Raw genomic sequence first — 18,797 nt, 5'->3', positions numbered from 1 at the left:
TGAATCTGCTGCAGTTTTGGGCTTATGTCGCTCAACAATACACCCCCTCACAACACTGAGGTCAGTGTTTTAAGTGCAAGTGGGCGAAAAGTTTGTGACAGCTTTCATTCTACAATAGTATTAATTTGGTCATATATGACGGATTATATATTTGAATGACCAGGCTGTTTTATGATTATGACATATAGAACGGCCTGGGCACTCTCCAAAGAGAGGACTGTCACCCCCTGGACACAGCTTCTTTCAACGCCTCCTCTCTGGTCGGTGCTACACACAACTGCACGCCAACTACCACAAACATTTCTTTAGGGGAGACACTACAGGCCAAAAAACTATTTTTTTCATGCACTAGGGATATTCAGCTTCCTTAACATGTCTTCTTTCAGACCAGTGGAAATAAAATATTATTTTACTACACTTGAAAAAATTGTCCTATACATCCAACAAAAGTAGCATTAGATAATGCAAACATAACATTTCAGAAAATTTGTAATCTGCAAATGTTTCTCTAAATGGGACCATAATTTACTAAATGAACATTATCTTTTATTGAAGAAGTCTTAAAACTAGAGATTGAGACCATAAAGTCATTAGGAAAATGTTTACTGAGGAAATAAATCAAGTGAGAAGCTTAGGCTTCCATATAAACAGACTTCTTTTTGCAACCAGTGCAGTCTTTTTTTTTTTCTTTTACTTTATTGAAAAGGTAGGTCTCAAGGTCACAGGGTACCAGCATTGCTATTATGGTTTCAAACCTTTATCCTAAATTAAATTAGCACATATAATAATAATGCCTCATTTTCATATTTAAACATAACATTTGAAAAAAATGGTTATGCTTAACGATCATAACTATTTCTTACATTTACTTTTCCCTAGCAGTTTTATGGTAAAATATAAAAATGTTTATTTTTTATGGGTCACGTCAGAGTCGTGGGCTGCAGTACCAACTCTAGCCACTACACGCTCTTGGCGATGTAACTTACTAAACGTATGAAAGCTGCCGGAAACAGGAAGAAGAAGAAAAGGAAACATACTCCTGTGAGGAGTTTGGAGTATTGGATTTAACTATTATTGTACATATCCTTTCCCATAGATTCAGTTCAACATTACTATTGTACACGACATGGACAACAGATACCACCACGCTCCGCCAGAGGCACAGCACCCTCTGGTCTATAACAGCGGCTATCTGGAGACGCCTTACACAGCGAACAGACCACCTCCGAGCAGCACGGCTCACGAACCCACACAGCCGGACCACAGCGCTCCACGATGGTCGCCTTCGCGGGAATATGACGCTCACCCGTACGGATTTAACGTGAGGTGCGAGTTCCCCGCGCCGTCTCCCGGAGCAGGGGGGTTCGGAGGGCCTGGCTTGGCCCTTGCTTATGGATTTGACCCCTCTGTACCCCCACCTCCTTTCGGCTGCCCACCACCAGGACACTTCCATAACATGGTGGTCACCGCTCCGACCAACACATACAGCAGCAGGGGAGCCTCACCCTTTCAAACATTTCCCCAGCATTTCAGAGCCGGACCCGGCACTTTGTACGACCTGAACTCCAGCCAGAAACAACAGCACGGATATGAGGATGTGTCTGAGAGAGGAGCTCGGTTCGGCCCCCCGCTGGCTCCTCCGCAGGGCAAGGTCCATGACAGGAGTCCGGCAACAACAACACGGCCCGAGGATGAAGCAGCCGTTCAGAGGAGGCAGGATCAACAGTGGCTCGGACGTTTCATACAAGGCAGAGACAAAACCTCCAGGAGCCCGGGGAGGGGGCAGCATCCGCGGCTCCGCTGTGCTCCGGACCTGAGACGAGCTCTGAGCAGGGCCGCTCAGCTCGTGTCACAGCTGAGAGAGTCCTGTGAAACTCTGGGGAATAACGCGGAGAACGAGCGTGTCTGGGCGGACTCTTATCCGATGGCTCTAAAGGTGAAGACAGAGCTACAGGACACACTCAAAGTCCTCAGTGACAGGGAGGGTTTAGATAGCTGGAAAGCTAAAGTAGCCCGTGTTGCTAAGAGGAGGGCCCGGCGACTGAGAGCCAGGAAACTGCTCCAGATGGAGGAAAAACAGAGAGAGGAGCGCATCGCTGAGAAAGAGGCTGCCATCAATACATGGAGGATGCAGCGGATACACCAAGTGGAGGAGAAGAAGAGGGTAGGTACATTTATCAGAGGATTAAAAGTTGTATTCATTGTTTTTGTCCACTTGTGGGCAGAAGAGGTATAAAGCAAACCCACAAAGCACCTCATGAAGTTGTCATTGAGGTTCTTGTGTTGATTGGATGTCTAATTCAAGTCCAACAATCTCTCTCCCTTTAGCTCATGGTTGGTCTCTACTAACTCCATGCTTGAGGGAGGTTTTCTCCCTGGTTTATTCAACATTTTCAATTCATTACTTTTGCAATTCAGCTTCACAATATCCTGGAAACATACCAAGCTAATGACATCTAGCCAAGTAAGGGCATACTCACACTGTCCTCCCGGACCGCAAGTTGTTTTTTTGCTCTGGTGTGAAGAAATGTCTGTGAGTTCTATGCCTCCATACAGAACAATTGGGAAGAGTGTAAGTTAGTTTGTACAGTACAAAGCACAACACTTTTAAGACTGAGCAACATGGCCAAAATCTTTTATCCAGATCTAGGTAATTTCATATAATGATGAATATTCAGATTCATGATAAAGCATGTTCTCTGGTCTATATAAACTCCTTTGAATTAAATACATGACAAATGAAAAGCATATGTATTTTTCATTTTATGAAGAACTTTAGTGCAAAATGAAAAAAGACAGTTTTAAGGGAAATTATAGAGACACCAGTTTACATGCATGTTCACAAATACACTGTATTCCCATAAGCATCATGATCAAAAGAACGAAGTCGCGGCTGAAATGGGTTTTCTCAGGAAGGTGGCTGGAGTCTCCCTTAGAGATAGGGTGAGAAGTTCAGCCATCCGTGAGGAACTCGGAGTAGAGCTGCTGCTCCTTTGCGTTGAAAGGAGCCAGTTGAGGTGGTTCGGGCATCTAGTAAGGATCCCCCCTGGGCGCCTCCCTAGGGTGGTGTTCCAGGCACCTTCAGCTGGGAGGAGGCCTCGGGGAAGACCCAGGACTAGGTGGAGAGATTAGATCTCCACACTGGCCTGGGAATGCCTCGGGATCCCCCAGTTAGAGCTGGTTAATGTGGCCCAGGAAAGGGAAGTTTGGGGTCCCCTGCTAAAGCTGCTGCCCAGCGACCCAACCCCGGATAAGCGGTTGACGATGAGATGAAATTCCCATAAGCAGAATTATTTTGTATAGGCATACAATGTTGAATGAATGAAGAAAATCCGGCACACAACTGTTGCAAAGCATTACTCAATTTATTTTAACCAATATTTGGGTTCCAGGTGGACCTTTACACAATACTCTCCACCATTATTATGCAGAGAGAACCCTGTCCTTAGCTGTATGCACTGTTGTATTCTGGGTAATAGTGTTGCACGGTATACCGATACTAGAAAGGTACCGCGGTACCCAGCCGTTAAGAACGATACTTTTTCATGTTTTATTAGTATCGGTACTTTCTGAATTTTCTGCGACAGCGTGTCTGTGCAGCTTCTCTCTGCTTCCTCGCTGCCTGCAGACGGAGTGGGCGTGGCTTTACGGTGACAGACAGTCACAGAGCAGAGCGAGACAGACATGGCCGAAAGTCTCACGAGTGCTCCTGCCGACCGTCCGAGGCTTGTTGTAAAAGCAGACGCACGGAGCACATTGCAGACAGCGAGGACCACAAGGCCCGTATGTAAGAGATGCTATAAGTCGGTGATGACCAAGGAAGGCAACACGTCCAACCTGGCGAAGCATCTCGCGGACAGACACCCCGATTCGCACCGAGAGTTCAAAGAGCTGCACGTTAGCAATAGATAACGTTAAATATCCCCCGGATGAAGTCAAGCGAACTGTTTTCCCCATCAGAATTGCAGGAGGCAGTCAGGGGAGAAGCTGTTTAACAGTCCGATGTGGTTCCACATATCTCTGTCTGCTAACGCAACGTTCACACTGGTGACATGAACTTTACGATAACATGCGCTGGTGTTCACAAGTATGATAAACAACAACACTCATTTTAAGTCAACCGGTGCTAGTAATATAATCATAGCATGTACATTATTGTCAAAAATTTACAAGATATATTGTAATTTACATTATTAGAAAATGGTATGGTAAGAGCACAGACCTCCACCGGGTCTGGGTCATTTGTGTTATACTTTACTGCACTAATGTAGTTTGCAGGCTGATAATACAAGGTTTGAATTTTATCAACTTAAAATACAAATTGCAAATTTCCCTTTTGTGGGACGAATAAAGTATTATCTTATTTTATGAATTGCCAGATTTACAATTATTTTTATGCTGAATAGAATTGTAGTTAATGTGCTGTTCATTTTTTTTCTATTACAAACACTGAGCTTTAAATGGAAAATCAGGTCATTAAATAATCTGTGAGAGCAAACAAGACAAATAAACAACACAAGACACTTGTCTTTTTGGACACAGAGATTCTTGTAACCACATTGGCAGCTAAGTTAACTATCAGCCTGAAATAATGATGATAATATTAGTAGTATTGAAGCATAAGCATAAAGTTCTGCAGCTTTGACAAAAATCTCTATATTTATTTTGACTTTTTAAGTTTAAGTGTTGTAATGAATAAAAATAAATAATTTTAAGTTCCACATTTTGTCATCTAATATTTTATTCCATTACTTTTATTGATGTTTTAGTTTTCTGCCATGGTATCGTTTCAGTATCGGTATCGAGATATTTTAGGCAGGTATCGTACCGAAGTCATAATTTTGGTATCGTGACAACACTACTGGGTAATGAAGCTTAACGTTTTCCAGGTAGAGTTAATCACATTGAATTGAGTAGTAATATAAAGTATGATGTAAAAACAAAACTACGATCTTCAAATGATATTTCCTCAAAATATTTCCAATCAGATGAGAAATTAGAGTTAGTGGGCCTCATTTATTAACGGGCGCAGATCTGAGCGCAGAATTGGTCGTATGACAGGACCCACGTGTGATTTATGAAACATTCGTATCGGACCAATCTCAGCGTACGAATGAGCGGACCTTGATAAATGCGGCGGCTGAATTTGATTGTCATTAACATGTTACGCCCTTAAATATTCCTTGTTTGGAGGCCTCGCCCACTGAGGTCAAACATGCAGAGGAAAAACGCTGGTACCAAAAGAAACACACAGATCGGCATCCTGACATCGGAGATGGAGCAAATTAAAGACGTGTTTTTTGGCCGTCTTAAGAGTGGAATAAAAGGGGCCCATATAAACGCTGTATGGAAAAGAATAACGGAGGCAGTCAACCCGAAGCAGCACTCCACTGTGACCCGTGTGCGCCTGTACGTGTGTGCGCACTGCTGAACCTGCGCTCCTGGGGCCTCATGTACTAAGACTTGCGTGGCTTTCTTACTAAAACATGGCGTACGCTAGAATCCAGAAACTGGCGTAAGCACAAAAAAATTCAGATGTATCAAAGTGTGCGTACGCATGGATCCAAGCCCTTTTCCTTTGTACATCCCAATCAACGTGGAATTGAGCGCACATGTAGAAGTGCTAAACTCCTCCCTGTCCACGCCACCATTTAAATATGCAAATCAATGTAAATAGGGCCTGCAACGGGGATTCCCTCTCTGCACCATCAGATTTAAACGATGAGTAAAGGTAAGAAGCGCAACTTCAACGAGTCTAAGCTCGGAATTTTATTAAATGAAGTGGAGACCCAAAGAGCTGTGTTATTTGGTAGCCTCTTTTCAGGGATAAACACAAAGAAAAAGACATTTGTGGGGAGTGTGTGTGAGGCAGTGAACGCTGTGGGGTCGGAGCAGTGCACAACCACCGAAGTATCACCGCAACGGGCGGGGTGACAGGAGGGGAGGAACGGACCCCCTTTTGATCAGAGAGTGGCGGCTATTGTGAAGGACACAGCTCTAAGCGGAGTTGTGGGGGCCCATGAAGGCGACACAGATCATCTTCAAGGTAAATGTGTTAAACTCAGAAATGTCATTATACTGGTCGTACAATAGGCTGCTCACATTACACATGCTTGTGCGTTAAGTTGCCAGGATAACAAACAGGACAAAACAGCTTCATTACAAGGATTGACAAGACTAATCACACTTATATTAATGACTGCAGAGGTGCGCCGTGGCTACTGAAGTTTACTTTACGCACGCGTTTATTGAGACAATTACTGAACACAAGGAGACAAGATAGCTCTGCCATTCTTTTTTCACCAGGGAAAAAAACAAATACACATATTTGAATGCGCATGTCCAAACGGGCATTGTGCTGGTTTAAATTCGGGGCGCATTACACGGATAAATTATTTACTCACTGAGAAGCCACCCATCGCGCACCGTGCCAGCCTCCAATCTGTTACTAACCATGCTTTTGTTTAGATTGAACGAGTCATGCGTTGCCAGAAACCCTAGAGTGGTCAGCACCTGTGTGGGAACGGACAACCCCTGGCTCCTGGCTGTGTGTTGTTTAGGGCTGAACGCAGCTCCGCGCACAGCTCCAGTAACACTGGCCTCGGCAACCTGGAACGACTCGTGAGCCAGTTGTCGTCATTTGCCAACAGATCTTCCCGCTCTCTAAACACCCTCTCACGTCTGATATAACCATTTGCGATGTCTTCTTACAAGGCCAAGGCTGCCATTGTTAATGCCATTTTTCATTAAATTGCGCATGCTTTTATATCCATTCTTATGATTGCAAACACGTGTGTGTTAATTTTCCATTAATGTGTCTCTGATGCGCACATTACACTGAGGATGAATTGTTTTCACATAACTAACAGTTTCCCAGCATCACCTCTAAGTGTCGCCAACGAAACAATAGCTGTAGAAACGTGCGTACGACAGCCATGAAGTTTGCGTGGCGCACCGCACATTTCCACGGTCATTTCACTTTTGATACATCTGAACGGCCCCTGCTCTGTAGCGGGGTTTGCCAGCGGGCTTATTAGGTATTCCGTTAGAGGATAACCTTTGTCGTCTAGAAGAACCATACCAAGATGTTAATCATCTGATACCTTGTTTTATTTAACGCAATTTATCGAGGGTAGCCACTTACCGAGAAGATGACTTTGGCTCTGCAGTGCGCTTTCCTTTTCATTCATTCATCTTCAACCTTGTCGCTGTCGGGGTTGCGGGGGGCTGGAGCCGAGCTGTTTTAAAATATAAAATAATCGTGTGTGTGTCCCGGTCACCTGGCCACCACGTTAAAAAGCGATAGCTTGGCATCACAAATCACCTGCACATTTATCGATTGGTAGTTTTTGCGATTGATGAATGCGTAATCATTCATGGATGGTGCCTTCAGACGCACATGAGTACAATCAATTGCTCCAACCACAATTTTTTTTTTTAAATTCGTTTTAAGAATCCGTTTTGATCTGTTCTTAAGATGTGACTGCTTATGCTTAATGACAGCTGAGGTTTGTTAATTCATTTCAGCCAGCTTTTGCTGTGCTGCACCGCAAATACACAGGCTCAAATTCGCGTACACGACCTCAGACCAGACGTGAGATTTGAACGTAGCTCCCGCTCACGTCCAAATTGATAAATGCCGAAGTTTGCCAGGAAATGGTCGTATGCACGTTTTTATGCCGTATGTTCGCTTGAAAAATGAGGGCCAGTGTGTGCAGCTTGTTATCAGTTTAGGCAGCGTAACAATATATATAACAATATCTCAGTATATGGTTTTATTACAATACCATTCCGTTCATGGATGTGAAATGATTGTTTTTGAATTATCACCCAACCCTAGTTGACAAATCAATGATCAAAGTCCTAATTTAAAGAGTAATAGCTATAGTAAACAGAAATTATCTCATGCTGACCTGTGAACCACAGTAGGTTTATTTTGTGGCTGAAGCTATTAAAGAACGGTCATATTTTCGATGTGTTTCTGTACCAGGAGCAGGAGCTGAAGCTGGCTGCAGACTCCGTTCTCTGTGAGGTGAGGAAGAAGCAGGCAGATGTGAAGAGGATGCAAGACATCCTGAGATCTCTGGAGAAACTGCGCAGACTGAGGAAAGAGGCAGCATCGAGGAAAGGTAACTTCTTCAGCCCTGCACCATACTCCTCTGACAGATGCTAGATCATCAAAGTAATGACCAGAGGTCGCACACACAATTTACTTATATTTGTGTGCGTGTGTGTGAGGTATCCTCACTGAGCGAGCATGTGACGAGGCGTTCAGCAGCAGACTGGAGCAGCTGCGGTGTGTGATGAAGAAGAGGACAGCAGTTTACTCAGCAGAGGAGAACGCTCTGATGGTGATGCTGGAAGGAGAGCAGGAGGAGGAGAGGAGGAGAGAGCAGGAGAAACGAGTGAAGAAGGAGAGGGAGAGACACCTGCAGAGGAAACGCAAAGTGGCAGCCATGTTGTTTGGAGGTAATACCTCACACCCTGTCCACACCACAGGGAGAACAATACTTCATAGTTTAACAACTCTATGATTGTATCAAATACATTTTATTATATTGCAATATGTAATTAGCTTTCCCTGTGTGTTCCTCAGATGAGCTTCCTGCTGATTCTGTTCTGCAGCCCTTCAGAGAATATTACACCCACGGCGAGCGCTCACTGCACGCTTTACTACTAATCAGGTTCATTTTCCTCTTTATCTTCAGTCTGTGTTACATAATAAGAGTATTAATACAGCTATGGTAGCCCTCAAAGGAGCACTGACAATAAATATATACATAAATAAATGTGAATGATTAATTAAAAATAGAAAAGGTTATCTTTTTATTGATTTATTTCAGAATCAGCTTTATTACATACATGGCATTTGAACTCTCAATGTTTTCACATAGAAATAGACATACAGCTAAAAAGTTGAACAAAAAAAACTCTGTACATAAGTAGGTGAACGCAGCAATTTGTTTACAAATTTGACATTTATGTTGACATTTACTTATACTGTTTAATGAAAATAAATACATGTGGAGATAAACTTAGAAATAAATAACTGTAAAACAATACATACACACAGAAGAATAGAATATTCTCTATTGCCCATGTATGGTGCTGCCACTAACAACAATTTTTCTATCAATTGTCTTGTCTATTTTCTGATTAGTCAATTAATATAAACAATTAATTTTCCTTCACAAAATCAAATTGTTTAATTTCATTTAAGTTAATTTTATTTTGACAAATTTTATGTCACTGTATAATGCAGCATGACATAAAATACAAACAAACGTTTACATATTAAAGTGCAAAACTGTCTGACAGCAAGGTAAAACTGTGAGAATATGCGTACATTTAAAGTGATATTAATTTGTTTGTGTCTAAAATAAGTTGAGCTTCTGCACCCGTCCTTAGAAGGACATTGCTTAGTTTTTGTGTACTCCTCTCTGTTTCTCCAAACTGGAGGTATGCTAACTGTCTGTAGCTAACACACATTTATGTATTCTCATACAACCACACTTCAAAACATTCACTGTCCCTTAATATATTTTCAGAAAGACTGGATTACTGGAGCCAAAAGCTATTTGACTTCATGAAGCAGGAAACCATAGAGCAAAATAAAATGAGTGCAGAAAGTACGCGTGAAAGGACCACAGCGAACACTTCAATGTCCATTCTGCTGCAAATCATCAGTATATCAATCAGTTGAGGTGTTTTTGAGAAAAATAAGAAAATTAGAAGAATTCTTGCGTTGGTTTCAAATTATGATGTCCTTATTATTATTCATTATTATTTCATATTTATCTATCTTTATACTGCACATGTATTTATTCTTGTACCATGTTCCTTTTGGTCCCTCATAATTTTCCACCATACCTGAACAATCCTTTAAGATTTAATAAAACCTGCCTAACTGGCAGAGTTAGAAAGTCCTAAAAATATGTCAGTCCTGACTTTAGACTTCCTTCTTAGTTTCAGAATAAGTTCCAGCTGTTGATTAACACTGGAGATCATAAGAAAAAGTATTCATACTTGATTTATTCTGAAATTCTTACTGTGTATAATTTGATAGAATATCCTCTGTGTCTATACCATTGCTGTCCTAGCATGTTTTTTTTAAATAACCAAGGCACTTCAACAAAAAACATTATTTAGTGAAGAAAAATAGAGAACAGTAACCATTGTGTCAGAAGAGAAGATTTCAACAATGTTTTCTTCTATAGGATTAAAAAATGAACAGGAAGTGTAGAGGCCACAGCCTTGAATGACTTCAGCACAAACATGCTAGGGCAGCAGGGGTATAGACACAGAGGATATTCCATCAAATTTTGAACAGTAAAAAAACAACAGTATTTCAGAATAAATCAAGTAGTAATACTTTGTTCTCTAATTTTGATATCCACTGTATATTATACTAATAAACACATAACAGAAGTGGATGGAAACATTCATTCAGTGTTTGGAGATTCCCTTAAAATACATTTGGATGGGGACCTGCCAGGGAGCAGGATGAACAATACCAGGAGCCTGATATTCAATCCATCATTTAGTCAACATATGTTGAGGCTCACGCATGCCCTGCTATCATGGTGCTTTTGAAATAATTAAATACCTTGGTTTGCTTTCAGGAGAGAGTGGGATGCTTTTGTGGTTCCGGCGGATCATCCTGACGGTTCTGCGGTTCCTCAGACCTGGATCCTGCCAGACGCCCCATCAGACCAGGCCTGGGCCTCTGTTCTGCACACAGCTGACACAGAGTGACAGCCTCGGTCCTCTATTGGCACTCTCAACCAGTGCCTGACATCCGATACTTCAAACTACATCCAAGCCTGCACTACAGGGGTCTGTAGAAGGACTGTCAGTATGAACCCAGGTGAAGAAGACATGTAAATAAGAGGTTAAAGATTGATGAAGTTAATACAGGATTTAGAAGTTGTTTGTTGGAAACCCTCTGGTTAAGACTATAAATTATGACCATGTGATGTGATCAGTTAACTTTGACATGCTTCTTATGTGAATGGCAGCATCGTGGACTGCGTGACTCTTTATGTCAGGTCTAATAAATGACAGTGATGAGGCTGGAACTACTGAGGTCACAGAACAAAATGCAAGGTTTTCAAATCCATCATCTTTGGTTTACATGTCATTGCTGTTCCTCCAAATCCCTAAAAAAACAACCTTCTATCCAGGATGTTCATGTTGTGTGATGACGTACTTGTGTAAAAAGGCTTCATGATAAAATGCAGATTCACATTTTGGCACAATTTGTTTTTTTGTTTTTAAAAAAAAGACATTTCATAGTGATGATAATCTCATTCTCTTTCTCTTCTGGTTCACAGTATACAGTATATATTGAAGCTCACATGTGAACAGCATAGCTTTGGTTCTGCTTCATTTATTATTGGAAAGTATACTTTGTGTTAGTGTTTAGTTGACATACTACAGACACTGGTATCCTATAGTTAATGCCCGCCAACTATATATTTATGGAGGTTTTTTATGTACATGTTTCATTTTTATTCAGTGTCATTTGGGTAATTCATAACTTTCTGATCCTTACACGTTCTGTTCATTTTGCACTAAAGTTATTAATAAAATGAGAAAGTACTCAGTGCTTTATATAATACTAATATATAGTAAATTGTCCTTTAGTAAGGAAAGTGGCGGAGTAGAAATTTGTTGAAAAGCCACGGTTAACTAAAAGTTAGCTGAACATTATTATTTCATATTTATCTATCTTTATACTGCACATGTATTTATTCTTGTACCATGTTCCTTTTGGTCCCTCATAATTTTCCACCATACCTGAACAATCCTTTAAGATTTAATAAAACCTGCCTAACTGGCAGAGTTAGAAAGTCCTAAAAATATGTCAGTCCTGACTTTAGACTTCCTTCTTAGTTTCAGAATAAGTTCCAGCTGTTGATTTACACTGGAGATCAAAAGAAAACAAAGTATTCATACTTGATTTATTCTGAAATTCTTACTGTTTATAATTTGATAGAATATCCTCTGTGTCTATACCATTGCTGTCCTAGCATGTTTTTTTAAATAACCAAGGCACTTCAACAAAAAACATTATTTAGTGAAGAAAAATAGAGAACAGTAACCATTGTGTCAGAAGAGAAGATTTCAACAATGTTTTCTTCTATAGGATTCAAAAATTAACAGGAAGTGTAGAGGCCACAGCCTTGAATGACTTCAGCACTAGAGGTCGGCCGATTAATCGTTTTGGCGTTTGATAGGACGTTTTACAAACTATGAGAATTGGTGGAACTTGGCTCCGATAGTGGCCGATGACTGCAGTTTTTTTCCACAGCGCCATAAACTGCTCTTTTCCTGCCCTGCTCTATCTCTCTGATCACTGAGGGCGGGGCTGCTCTCTCACACACACACACACACACACACACACACACACACACACACACACACACACACACACACACACACACACACACACACACACACACACACACACACACACACACACACACACACACACACACACACACACACACACACACACACACACACACACACACACACACACACACACACACACACACACACACACACACACACACACACACACACACACACACACACACACACACACACACACACACACACACACACACACACACACACACGGCGTGTGCAGTGGCAGCAGAGGGAGGAGAGAAGTGACCCAGGTGGAGACGACGACACGTTTTATTGTAAGTGCAGTAAAACCTTCACCAGTTGAAAGTCAACAAACTTAACCTCCTTGGTGGGGGCAATAAGTTCCAATAGTTCGACAAGCATAAACGTGCATCATATTTCAGCAGAAACAGCGTGGTTCCATCGGCACGTTTTACACAACCACAGTGCTTGTTAACAGTGCACGGCTTGTTAAGGACACGCTTTATGTATTTTAGCAGATTTATTTACTTTTATTATATATTAATAGTAATATTTAGTAAGGAAAGTGGTGGAGTAGAAATTTGTTGAAAAGCCACGGTTAACTAAAAGTAAGCAAAAATACATTATATCGATTTTTTATATAAAGACAAGCATTGTTACTGAGGGTTGTAATAAAGGACTGTATAATGGTTGTTCGCTGATCCTGATCTCTAGCTTCGCCCCAGGTGTGTCTGCCAAAACACAGATGCTGACAACTCTTCTTAGTTTGATTGTTTAATAAACTCAAGCAACAATACAGAACATGGGCATAGCTTTGTGTGAGTGGTTCTGCCCAAAAAAAAGGAAAACATTATCAGGCCCACATTACATACACAAACATATATTGCATGTGCACCTTAATATTTGTAATAAACACACAGCTTTCTGTAGATTATATGCAGTGTAACTAATTAGTATAAACAGCACACTCACTAGCTTAAATACTGAACAAATACGTAGCTACACATCCACCAATTAACAACCACATGCTGGGAAGTTAGCAAGTAGCCCCAAGCTAGGTGGCTATAATTATCATCTTATGAAAACAAAGGATAATGAACTAGCAACATAAATAATAGCACTTACAGGTCTCATGGACGCACACACACAAATGTAATAGATTAGTGTCTGACTGACAGTCTCCGCTCTCTCTCTCCTCTCTGCACTTTCTGCCGTCTTCAGGCTCGCGTGTGCTCGCTCCCGATGCACCGCGCGCATCCGCCTCTAAACACTGTCACGCGCCCAGAGTAAATAATAACGGCCTACGTCCCTTACGTAAAAGCATACAAGTTAAACAAAAATACACTGACTAATATGAAGAAGAACAGTAAGAGAAACTCTTATAGTAGCGGGATAGGTATAGTATATAGTAAAGGAAAAATATTAAATGAAATACCTAAAAATGTGGTTGGAAGGACAGGTTACCCAACCTTTTTTCGGATAAATAATAATGCAACAATTAATGATGGAGGAACAGATCGCAAAATTAATTAATTTAAATTGTTTTAGTTAAAGTTGTTTCTAATTTAGCTAAAGAGCTTACAAAGACTGGCACTAAAAGTAATATAGGACCGAAAGGATCACAACACACAGCAGCAGCAGCTGGGAGACTTTACAGAATTTATTGAAATAAAAAAACACTTTGAACACTGAACACCATCACAAAAAACACAACTCTTAAATGTCTCACTAGAAAAAAATATATATATAAATACTAAAACAATATAAAAATAAATACAATATATATTGAGTTAATACTTAATTAAATAATGTGTAAACTAAAGAGGCACTCGGTAGTGCGCATATATTTGCCATTTCAACATGTTAGAAAAAAAGAAAGAAAGTCCAAGATTTCTGGATCCTCCTGAAGTACTCCTCATCCACTCGTGACCTGTGTACGCAGTCCTGGTGGTAACACCTCTGACAGATGTCACAGCAAATCTGGGAAAACAGGGATGTGTATTTGTATGCAAGTTGTACATTATAATGTATCCTTTAATAAAAGATAACTCTAAATTATTGACTACTAATATCTTTAATAATATCTTCCTTCTGTTTTTGGATGTTCTAACGAACATAAATGTTGTGTTCTGGCTAAAGAACTATTTTATACAGCACATGTACAATGGAAAGAAAGTAATCTTACATGTCAACACAAAATGAGCACAACATTAATGATGCCTGTTTTAGTAGATTGTTGTAATTACCACAGCAACCCTAACGTTGATAAAGTCAGAAAAAACGATTCCTTTTCATTTTTTACATTTTGCAACGTGAATACCCATTACCCATTCTGCTTCGTCCTGGTCCTTCATCCCACAAAAGAAGCACATACTGCTCAGGTCATCTGTTAAAACAAACAATACAGAACAAATAGATTCTGATTACTACAATTAGCACTGCACAGTATTAATTCACTGGAATCAGCATGCATAAAAAACAATTGTCAACATGAAGTCATTGACAATGTTGAGCAAAAAGGAAACACCAGATTCTCTGAGGAGGGACGTGGCTATGTCCAGTCTGAAGCTGTCAACGGCCTTTTGTGATGGGTCCAGATTTATTGCCTGCCCTTGTAAAATTTTCTCTGCAAACTGAAGAGAACTTTGATTAGTAGAATGGAAAAGGTATTGCATGGTTTATGACTCTCCCCCCACCCCCATTGATTACATACAAGTCAAATTGCTACTAAATTTGAGTTTGACAATAATGTTTACGTAAATGCACCTCACAGTCACTTTTAGGCCATCTTGTTGACAGCTATGAGGGAGAGTGGCTCTAAAGGATCTAAAAGCATGTAAATAGTGCATGAGTAAAAACTGTTGCATATAATTTAGAAACAAGAACGACTACATTTTACAGTCAAATTTACCTTGTTGACTCTGGGCACGTCTTTATCTTAGCTTTGGATTCCCCGAGTGGATCCAAGAAAAGGGTTCTTTTGTCATGCGGCTACAAAACCTTTTATTAATCACATGGAAACACAACATAAATTAGGCAGAAACCCTGGGTATTAGTGATAATAGTGAAAGGACACAATGTAGGGTATTGTGTAAACCTTTAAATAACTGAGAGCATGTATGCATAGCCAAATTGATTTTCAAAATGGCTTATTATGGAGAGTTTACACATCACTATAGATAGAGCTTAAAGTAGTGTGCAATGCTTCTCTTCTCACCACCAACATCCAATGACAGTTCTCGTCAGGGCCAATAAGCTCAAGTGAACCGGCTGGCAGACTGCCCTGCGCAGCCGTATGATGCTCATGACCGGCCTTTTGAGTTAAAACTCTTCAGAATCAAGCACATTGAGGACACAGAGAGTCCTACCACTATATATAACACTTGTTGTGTCTCTACATCTCACTAATGGATGCTACAGTGTCACACTCACTCTCATTAATCCAGCCTACTGATTTTTGTTTAGCCTCTTATCTTGATCTAATTCTTTTTCAGACGTTACATAACTTTCATGACCACAAATTTAAAATGGCCAACGATTGAATTAGTTTTTTGGTTCATAAATGAATGTAGAATGGATGGAGCAAAGCCTCATGGGAAATGGGAACTGCGTATCGCTCCAATGATCGCTCCGCGTTTATCCAATGAACGAATGGGGATGAATGAGCGGCTGTCAGACAGAGAGAAAGGGGAAAGGTCGGAGCAGTGGATTTTCTTATAGTGGAAAAGGAATCGGATTTGTGTGTTTGATTTGCTCAGTTACACCTGATGGAGGGCAAGAAGAGAAAGGAAAAAGGAGGGGCTGAAAAGGCCAGGATGAAGAAGAAGCAGATTCTGGAGGAGAGTGCATCAAAATGGTCAAAATCAACAATTACAGATATGGTGGTTACATTAAATACAAACACATAACTTAAAATGAAGGCTCAGAGTTTTTGAAAGTGTTAAAAAATAAAAACCTGTCAGAGAGCATCCGAGATGTGCGCTGGCTCTTGTCCGTAAACAGACTTGCTGTCAGAGCTGTCGTGTCTTGGAGTTGCTACGTCAAAACAAAAAAATGTCCAATGATCCACTGCAACGATGATGAGACACAACAGCATCTGTTAATGGGATGTTACAGAGCAAAAGAGGTGTGGGACAAACTCAAAGTGTACAGTGTTAACTTTGAGTTGTCCTATAAATCTGTGATGAGCTGTGTCCTGGAAAACATCCCCACAGTAAACCACAAGGAACTGATACAGCTGATCATCTGCATCGTCTGCATGAAACTGTGGAATTCTCCATCAGACAGTAATAGACAGTGTCTCTGTGTGCAAACAGGTGCTCACTGAGTTCCGGAGAAGACGAACCCTGGACAAAAACAGCTCCTTCCATGGAGCAACTTGAACTTGTAAACACAGCACTTTGTAAAAGCCTCATGGACTTCATAAACACTTTTACTGACTTTTCACATGTATTTATTCATTTTTTCTTTAAAAGAAAAAAAATAGAAGGAGAGACCCCCCCCCCTTTTTTCTCTTTTTTATTTTATTCCTCCTCGAATTATTAATTTTTGTCATTAGTTTTATCTTTTAAATTTTTAATTTCTGTTTATTTATTTATCTTATTTTATTTGACCTTGCCTATCTACTTTTGTTATATGTTGTGTGGTTGGGTGTTGTGGCCGTGTCTGACATGGATTGTTGGGAGGGATGGCTGGTCCGTGTTGTGTTTTTTTGTCTCTTTCTCTTTTTCACTTTAAGGCAGACACTGTACAGCTGTTATGATTTCTCTTGTGTAATTGTCTGCCAAATTTAATTAAAAAATGGGGAGAAAAAAAGTAATATAGAAAGAAAATCCACTAAGGTAAATAAGCAATCAATGTTTATAAGGGGAACAGATGAAAAAGTAATTATTGATATAGTTAAATCATTTTAAAATAAGAAGTCAGCTGACTGGAACGACATGGATATGTCTTTGGTCAATTATATTATTGAGTGTATTGGGGAACCACTAGTATTTATTTGCAATTTGTCTTTTTAAAAGGACCTATTTCCTAGTAAAATGAAAACTGCCAAAGTTATACCCATACATAAGGCTGGTCATGCACTTATACATGCACATTATAGGCCTGTTTTTTTGCAATCACCGTTTTCCAGAATATATTAAATTAAAAACACAAAACAATTTCATACTAGATTAAATTACTTTGTTACAAATCATAAAGTGGTACGTTGTCAAGATAATATAGATTAAGAAGTAATACGACCACTTCACATGCATTCATAGAATTTGTAGAAAACACCCACTGCAATAGAAAATACAGAATATACATTGCCGGTATTTTTGTATCTTATAAAAGCATTTGATACTGCTTACTACGAAAAATTGTAAAGACATGGTATTAGAGAGGTAGCTCATTATTGGTTACGTAGTTATTTGGAGAAAAGACAACAACATGTTTAAATAGATCATTGCAAGTCAACATTTTTGTAGGTCACATGTGGGGTGCCCCAAGACACAGTATTAGGCCCATCACTGTTTCTCTTATACATTCATGACATATGTAAGGTTTCTAAAGTATTAATATTGATATTATCGGCTGATGATACAAATCTATTTTGTTCTGGTGAGAATCTGAAGCAAATTTTGGATACAGTTGAAAATGAATTGGCATTGCTAAAAATGGTTTGATTCTAAATTAACACTTAATTTAAGTAAAATAAAATGTAATATATTTAGTAAGCGTTTATCAAAATCGATAAGTAAACTTATGGTAAAAGAGTAAGCAATCCACCGGTTTCCTGCTAAGAGCCATGGCCTCAGATTTAGAGATGCTGATCCTCATCCCAGCCGTTTCACACTCGGCTGCGAACCGATCCAGTGAGTGCTGAAGGTCACTGACCGACGATGCCATCAGGACCACATCATCTGCGAAAAGCAGAGACGAGATCCTCAGCCCACCGAACTGCAACCCCTCCCCACCACGACTACGCCTTGAAATCCTGTCCATGAAAATCACGAACAGGATTGGTGACAAAGCGCACCCCTGGCGGAGGCCAACCCCCACCGGAAACGAATCCGACTTACTCCCAAGGATCCGGACACAGCTCTCACTTTGGGTGTACAGAGATTGGATGGCCCACAGAAGTGACCCCCTCACCCCATACTCCCGCAGCACCTCCCACAGTATCTCCCTAGGAACCCGGTCATATGCCTTCTCCAGATCCACAAAACACATGTAGACTGGATGAGCATACTCCCAGGCCCCCTCCAGGATCCTTGCGAGAATGAAGAGCTGGTCCGTTGTTCCACGTCCAGGACGGAATCCACATTGTTCCTCTTCAATCTGAGGTTCGACTATAGGACGAACCCTCCTTTCCAGCACCTTGGAGTAGACTTTACCAGGGAGGCTGAGTAGTGTGA

The 18,797-nt window shown here is 40.5% G+C and overlaps 1 protein-coding gene across 1 annotated transcript; it reads left to right on the top strand.

Moving 5' to 3' along the window:
- Positions 1-1,032: 1,032 nt before the first annotated feature.
- On the top strand, positions 1,033-11,514 carry pdcd7 (programmed cell death 7). Its single transcript, XM_083940365.1, has 5 exons — positions 1,033-2,164; positions 7,991-8,129; positions 8,239-8,469; positions 8,597-8,684; positions 10,623-11,514. Exons 1-5 carry the CDS (start codon positions 1,127-1,129, stop codon positions 10,753-10,755), a joined length of 1,629 nt encoding a protein of 542 aa, XP_083796491.1. The 5' UTR covers positions 1,033-1,126; the 3' UTR covers positions 10,756-11,514.
- Positions 11,515-18,797: the final 7,283 nt, after the last annotated feature.

Source organism: Echiichthys vipera (assembly GCF_963691815.1).
Source record: "Echiichthys vipera genome assembly, chromosome: 1".
Taxonomy (NCBI): domain Eukaryota; kingdom Metazoa; phylum Chordata; class Actinopteri; order Perciformes; family Trachinidae; genus Echiichthys; species Echiichthys vipera.
Note: the sequence above shows the minus strand (reverse complement) of the source record. Positions and strands in the feature narration are given on the sequence as shown.